General features: G+C 47.2%; 1 protein-coding gene across 1 annotated transcript; it reads right to left on the bottom strand.

Annotated features, from left to right (window-relative positions):
* Positions 1 to 3,845: 3,845 nt before the first annotated feature.
* On the bottom strand, positions 3,846 to 7,635 carry LOC109758192 (syntaxin-132). Its single transcript, XM_020317035.4, has 12 exons — positions 7,380 to 7,635; positions 6,305 to 6,409; positions 6,151 to 6,207; positions 5,943 to 5,991; positions 5,746 to 5,834; positions 5,569 to 5,642; positions 5,444 to 5,486; positions 4,912 to 4,998; positions 4,727 to 4,804; positions 4,561 to 4,641; positions 4,386 to 4,451; positions 3,846 to 4,283 (listed from the first exon to the last, which is right to left on the bottom strand). Exons 1-12 carry the CDS (start codon positions 7,395 to 7,397, stop codon positions 4,122 to 4,124), a joined length of 909 nt encoding a protein of 302 aa, XP_020172624.1. The 5' UTR covers positions 7,398 to 7,635; the 3' UTR covers positions 3,846 to 4,121.
* Between the last annotated feature and the right edge of the window lie 276 nt (positions 7,636 to 7,911).

Here is a 7,911-nt window from a genome sequence, read left to right as displayed (position 1 = left end):
GATGGGCTTCCCCGCCATGCCCTTAGATGAGGACGGAAGCGCCATCGCCAGTGGCTCAGCAAAAGCCCGGGGCTTCTTGACCAGCGGTCGCCGTGGCCTCCACCATAGTTCGGGTGTTCCATCGACTTGCGCTCGAGCTCTTTGCGGCGCTGCCCGGCCTTCTTCTTCCTCTTGCGCTGCTACTGCTGGAACCACCAAGGGGGAGGAGGACCCCAATCCCCCTAGCGCCCCCCTTGCTCGTGGTAGGAGCCACACTGCTCCCTTTTCATCTCTGTCGCCTTGCCGCTCGCGCATCGAGCACTTCGCCTTGTCACGCAGCTCCCGCTGCCGCCTCCGATCCGCCTCCTGGTCCGGCACCTCCATCGGCCTCTTGTCCGCCCGCCGGTCGCCCATCACCATCAGCACGAAGGATTTGAGGAGAGGAGGGGGAGGAGGTGAGATCTGGATGGTGCGGGCGGTGTGAGCCAACCGCCGCACCTCACGAATGGCTGAGGGAAACCCTAACGAGGGGTTCAGGAACCCACGCCTCAACCATATATAGCCGGTGTTGGGCCGCTGAACAGGCCGAGAGGGTATGGGCCTATCCTTATCTGCCACAGCCGCAGACTCCAGAACATCTCCCGCCCCCGGGCCTCCAGGCCCACATAAGAGAGGCCTAGAAATCAGCCCAGGCCCAACCGCCTCAGCCCCTGGCCCATCCGCGCCAACCCTAGGCACCAGCACAGGGACGGCAGGCGACGAGCCTCGGCCTCCAACCTGCGCCGCCACTGGAGGTCGAGGGGAAGGAAGGGGAGCAGGGAGGCGCGGCTAGTCCTCTGCGGGCTCCATAGCCCGCCCGACGACACCAGACCCGCCGCCGCCCTAGCACGGATCGCCCTGGCCGCCCCCGACGCAGAGCCCTGGCTCGCCGGCGACGTAGGTTGCCAGATGCTGGAGGCCGTGGCCCTCGAGCCTCTGCTGCTCGGCGCGAAACGGCGGCCTCGACCAGCCGCGCCACGCCTCACCTCCGCCGCAAACACTATGAATCCGCTGACCGATGGCCCCGCCGGCACCGCCCGCAGCGACCTCTCCCTCCTCAGCTTCGTCCTCCAAATCGCCATCCGCGAGCGCCCAGAATCGGTTGCGGTGGCCGCCGGACCCCGCCCCAGGCCCCGGACTCGGGCCAGCTGGTCCCCGCGCCGGCGAGCACCCCACTCCCCGACGGACCAGCGTCCAGCGAGCCGGCGAGGACTCGCCCAACGCCCACGCCGTGTCGCGCCCGCAGTCGCCTGTCCGCTCTCCTAACGGACCGCTCATTTCCAGTCACTTTTACCGCCTCGCTATGTGAAAGTTCTCTTCCTTATAGTAATCACTCATGAATTGTTTGTATGACCAATATTGTGATTTTCAAACTTCAATAAATTTTACTTTCTAAAACCAATGTGAAAGATGGCTTGGTATGCCTAGCGCATGACGTCCTCCACGTAGTACGTGGCGGTGGACATCCTTATGTCGCCCAAATATTTACAAGGCACACCTCGCTATGTACCAATCAACAGGGGCCGCGGGGCGAACCAACATGTGGTTGGATGGTTAGAGAGGCAGTGGTATCCCCAGCCCATCAGGGTTCAAGTCCTGGTGCTTGCATTATTCCTGGATTTATTTCAGGATTTCCGGCGATGCGCTTTCAGTGGAAGGAGACGTTCCCGTCGACGACGAGGTGCCTACAGTGACTTCATAAATCTCAAGCATGATATGCCGACTCCTTTTCTCGAAGGTGCTTATGGGGGTAGGGTGTGTGTGCACGCGTTCGTAGGGGTGAGCGTATGCGTGTATGTATGAGCGCCAGGGCCGGTCCTAGGATTTTGAGGGCCCATGACGAAATTAGATCCTAGGGCCCTTAACATAAACATAAGAAAAATACAATAACATATATTGAGTTGTCAACCAAAGGAAATACAATAAATTTCTATCAAATCTCTTCTCTATAAATATGTCTTATTAAGCTTATCCTAATTTCTTGGATCATAATCATCTACTCCCTCCGTCCCTAATATAAGAACGTTTTTTACATTAGTGTAGTGTCAAAAACGTTCTTATATTATGGGACAGGGGGAGTATAATAAAAACCAGTAGATCGTCAAGACCAACAGATGATATTAACTGCCCATGATCATTTACTTTGTTATCATCCACGATGTTGTTAACGTTGTATTATGTAAAGCCATCATCTTATGGATTAACATTAGTTTATTCCTTGAGAATAGCAACTATCAGCATGCCGCCAAGCAAAAATACTGATAACCCCAGTGATATCTATTCATAAACAATATCAGACCGATCGTAAGTGTCCAATTGCATAAGTGAAGAGGCAATTTTAGTGACAAATTCATAACTTTTAATAAATCATCAAGATAAAATCTCATAGTGCATCGACTGCCTATATAATAAACATCTGAGGCATACCTTCTCTTCTTTCTAACTTGTAATCGTGTCGTGGATCTCGTCTCTCGGAGTGTCAGCATGGTCGCATGTGAAGCAGCGATGTGTTACATCCCGAAGTCCAATCCTCCTCCGACTCAGGCCTATGGCGACTGGAGGCGGAGCCACGCATAGGAGATGAATATGAATCGGCTGACGACCCGTTCTCTGGTTTCAGAGCCTGTTCGCCCGCGTGTGATCTCGTGGATTAAGGAAGAAAATCAGGCGCGTTTTTTTTCATAACTACCCCTAGCTAACCGCATATACAATAATTGAGTGCGCCTAATTTCTAGGATCGTAGATTAAGTTAGGAAATCGTGGATTAAGGAAGGAATCATAGCGTCCTTAAAAAATGGAAAGAAATAATTGCAGGAAGGAAACCAGCGATAGTACGTAACATACTTGGCCATTTTTGGGGCCCCACTGGCATCGGGGGCCCGGGGCGGTCGCCCCGCTCGCCCCTCCTCGGGCCGGCCCTGATGAGCGCTTGCGTTAAAAAAAAAACAGAGACCGCGGGTTTGAATGACAAGTGCACGATGGTAGTGCGGGTTACTTCCAGAAACAGCCAGGCGGGTAACGTAAACGGCGGGGCGGGCCTATCAACAAGATTGCAACCATGTATAGAGCGTCATCAGCTCGGCAAACAGCAACAATGTGGCTGCCAGCAGGTGCGCTGTGATTGGCCAGTGACCTATTCGTCACAGACGTGGTTTGAGACCGCAGCACAGCACTTTGGGAGTTCTTTTATCAAAGTGCATCATGTGTCTCAAGTTTGTGACCTGCGCGCAATATCGCTCATGCTCGACGGAAAGCAATTCAAGACCCTGTCTCAAGCCTGTGACCTGCACGCAATATCGCTCATCCTGGACGGAAAGCAATTCAAGCCCCTCGAGGTCGTCACCATATGTTTATCAAAAATATAGCCCCTATATAAACCTAGCCCTTACTACCCTAACTTCTTACCTTCAAATAGGACCAACTGCCCGAACCCGCTTGCTTATCTTCTACGATCTAATTAAGTTAAGCAGTGGTTATTTTTTTTAAATGACCAAAACTTCTATCAACTACTATTCTAGCACCCACCTGTGCCATGTGTTTATTCTATTCTATTCTATTCTTCAGGTATTCCTTTGAATAACTCATCTTTTCAGGTAAGACAATTTGAAGATCTTAGTCAGCCTATCTGTATTCTTAGAGGACGAAGGTGGTGATGATCAGCCCCAAGATGAATGAGCATTTTCTTTTGCAAAGAAACAAAGATGAATGGGCATTTTCTTTTGCAAGAAGAAACAAAGATGAATGAGCATTTTCTTTTGCAAGAAGAAACAAAGATGAATGAGCATTAGATCCGGTAACAAACAGCAAAACGTTCTTACATGTTAGTATGGTGCACAAACTGCAATAAATGGATTTAGGAACAAGAATGCACATTTCGGTTTCGCGTTCACCACTTTCACCGCTAAAATAGCTGGAGTACACGAAACACAAATGAATAGCAGCACCTCCAGGGGCAAACAATATGGGGCTTTGTCTGGTTGAGCATAGGTACAACGATAGAAGAGTTTGAATCGGTCACAGAACTACACAGATTGCACAAACACAAAAACAGTATATATATATATATTCCGCCGAGATCTTGGGTTCCAGGTCATGCTCAAGAGTTACTTCTTCCATGGCTGGATAACCGCGACCACGATGATAACCACTATTACCAGGAGAAGGATGATGGCGTAGCACATCCACTTTCTCGAGTTTTTCTGCAGCTTCTTTGCATTCTGGAGAGCGCCCACACCTTGCTGTATGTGGTTGGTAGCATTTGAAACCTTGAAAAAGAAAATGGCATGACAGTGCAAATGTTAGCAACATTTCGTTAGTTTGCTTTATAAAATCGGTTAGGTCTATTTAGAATAAGCTGTTTGTCTTACATGTGTCTCTATGTGGTTGATCATGTCTCCTTGAGCCTCAACCAATACTGCCATATCCAGGAATATCTACAAGGCAAAACCCAGGAAATTGGGTACATAAGACATATTACAACCCTTGTATTCACATGGTGTGAACTATAAAATTGTACAAGAGCTCATGCAAATGAAAGATAACCTGCTGCAACTCCAGAAGCTTCCTCTCCAGATCTCTGACAGCATCATGACGCTCCTGTATCTCAGCAACAGTATCCAATATCTAGAAGAGGCCAAATTATCCTGATGATATTTTGATGCATTTTCCCACAAGTACACAAATAATGACCAAGTTATAACTCATATACCTGGCCTCTCCCCTGCTGCTGAACAGCATCTTTGAAAATTTGCTCACTTCTCCCTGTCTCGATTAAATCATCAATAGTCTGCAGGTTCCAAAGTAACAAAGGAGGCACACTGTAAGATAAACAACTAAAAAACATTGCAAATCAAAGCACAAATTTAACCATATAAAAAAATGTTGCAACTATACCTCTTCATCAGGGCGATTGCCAGTTACAGTAAATACCCTTCTTTCAACAACTTCCCGGTACTCCTGCCGGATTGATTCTCTCAATACCTGCATCAGAGGGTAACAACACCGTATAACTCACATAGTTGCAATAATACATTATATTATTCTATTTTCAGACATCAGGCTGATGCATACTTTCAATCTACCATGATGGTAAGAAATATTCTTGTAAAGCTAATGAAAGTTGAAAGGAGGATAATTTGCAAAACATAGTTCAGTAATATTTTTCCTTTACTTTTTAGAACATATAAGCATCAAGGAAGCCACTTCCACCGCTTATGAAGAGCTAGACGTTCAGACTTCATATAGCTGGATGTCCCTGCTGCTCTATGAGGGCATATCAAATAGCCCAGGTAGTAAATAGAAAAATATGGATTAATTTTCTATGTGTCTAAAGATTATTAGGCATTAGAGGGAATATTTATTCACAGAACAAGAAAATCATCACATACAAGGTAATTTGGACATTCCAGTTAGAGGAAAACAATACCTGAAAATCGTCCATCCGTTCCTTCAATTTCTTTTTGACTGCTCTGTAGAGATCGGTAAGCACAGTGAACAACAACTAATTCATGAAGGCAAGAAATCGGAAACACAAATTGACAGCAAATTTACCCAGTAGTCTGTTCTCTTGATCGATCTACTGCAGACCCCTTCCCACATCCAGGTTTCTGCCTGTTAGATAGGTTCTGTAGCACAGAGGCAGCAAACCATAAGCATGTCCATCCTTTAATTTATGCAGATAAAGCTAGGAAAGAATGACAGACACAAGCAGGTCAAGTGTAAACATACATCTTTTTCCAGTTCATCAACTTTGGTTTTTGCCATACGAGCAATTTTCCCCACTTCATCAATATCTTTCTCCATTCGCTGCTTAATTGCTACAAAAATGTATTGTTGTACGTGACTATACATATAGCGAAATTTTCAAGAGAGTCTACACTCATTTCAGATAAGGTTTGGCTCTGCTAAAGAACACGAGTTCTCACCTTTCATGGCACTTGCTTTTGTAACTGCTTTTGATTCCTCGTTTGCAGTCTGCAAGAAAAGGCAAGGTGTATATATATTATATTTAACTGCGGGGCTTTGATAAATTCATCAAGGAAGTTAGTACTCACACACCGAGATTCCGTCATTACTATGAATAAGGACCAGAAACAGAAATAAGGAAATTAGAATGGGGGATGATGAATGGACCTGGAGCTTAGTCAAGAGATTCGTCAGCTTAGCTATTAGGCTCTCAATTCCATCAACCTGTGTATGAAAGCATCATGTCATTAATCTGAGGTGCAAAAATGGACAAATAAGGTCGTTACAAAATGCGAAGACTGAAGAGTTTCCTAAACAGCACCTTCTTCAAGAAGCCTTTTAAATTATCAGAAGCATCAGGCTGATGCATTCCCATTTCAACGTCCCCATCTCTTGAGGAATCCCGCCGAGGAAGCTCAAAGGAATCCTGCAAAATAGGAATGTTTAGAATATGTAATGCATGTACTGCAGCACCTGCACGAAGGCTTGATTGTTATGAATTCAATCTGACAAGCCAATTGCGCTACTTTCATCATAAGCTAAACCAAATACTATTGTTGCACAATAAAGCATTGACATTATAACTAATCCCAGAAGAGTATGAAGCTTAAATTGCTAATACTGCAGATAAACAGCCAAAAGAGTATTTGAGCTGTCACTTTCAAAATCAAAACACTTCCTTCCCAGTTGCGAATCGTTTGTATTCATAACACAGTGCATGTGAAAACTCAAAAGAAACATGACAACGATCATGTAATGCCAAAAGAATATTCTGAAGTCTTCCAGCATATCAAACCCCACAGAAACTCCAAGCCAGTTAATTTGACTGTTCAAATAACTAATGTGATCATTATGTGTTTTCAGCCTAACAGTCAATGACATTTCGAGGATGGTAGCAAAATTTACTCCGGTGTTAAGCATAAAGCTCGGAATAAATCAGAACAAAAGTCGTTGCACATCACGGAGAGGTTCTTGAAACAACAGCAACCAGGCCATTGCTCATAACACAAAAAAGCAGATCTAACGCGACCATCCTAAAAGGATAAATCCTGCTACTTCGCCACGCACATCAGAGCAGCTAAGCCGATTCCTTGCGTGGCATTTCCTTTTTTTTTCGCGCCGCGCCGCTTAAGCAATCCCTTTCTCCACCAGTCACTCAGCCGCCTCTAAACTCGATCAGGCCCAGCCGACTTGGAGCTCATAGCAACAGAACAACGGTTGCTTCAGAAATTTGAAGCCCGTGCGGGAGGGGGGCACGGCGGGCAGCCCCGCTCAGATCTCGAGCTCGTGTGCTGGATCCCCGCCACTCGGTGAAGCAATTGAGGGAGCCAGCGTGAGTAGATCGAGGGACAGGACGGTTCAGAGGGGAGGGAGGGAGGCAGAGAGAGGGAACTTACGGTGAGTAGGTTGTTCATGGCGGCGGGGCCGGAGGCGCGGCGAGGAGAGAGAGAGAGAGAGAGAGAGGGGTTGGCCGTTGTACTGTCGGAGATGCTTTTAACGAGTGGGGGTTAAGCTGGACGCCTTTGTGTGCCGCGGCTGACAGGTCGGTCCAACCGTGGATTTGTTAGATTGATTATACTCGATGCGCGGCCTGTCTGCAGCTGGGACCAGGGTGTCACCTCTGCCTTCTCGCGGCAGCAAGGGAACTCTCTCAAGTGCCGCGGAATGATTAAAGGTTTTTTTAGGTATATATAAATGGACGCGTCTAGCCAGCAATTGAATGCCCTGTAGGGATTCCTGGCAACCTGTCATATTAGGAAAGTTTGGTCTCCCATGCAAAAGTTTAAGGGAGCCCGCGATCAAGCCTTGCGTGTTTCATCCCGCGACTCGAAGACTAACCTGGTCCCCCCTCCCCCCTCCCCCCTTACCCGATCACGTGCTTCCCTTCCCCTCCTCCCCCCGCATGACTCGCCATTGGTTCCCTTCATC

This window comes from Aegilops tauschii, chromosome 2 (assembly GCF_002575655.3).
Source record: "Aegilops tauschii subsp. strangulata cultivar AL8/78 chromosome 2, Aet v6.0, whole genome shotgun sequence".
Taxonomy (NCBI): Eukaryota; Viridiplantae; Streptophyta; class Magnoliopsida; order Poales; family Poaceae; genus Aegilops; species Aegilops tauschii.
This window is presented reverse-complemented; position numbering and strand designations above follow the sequence as displayed.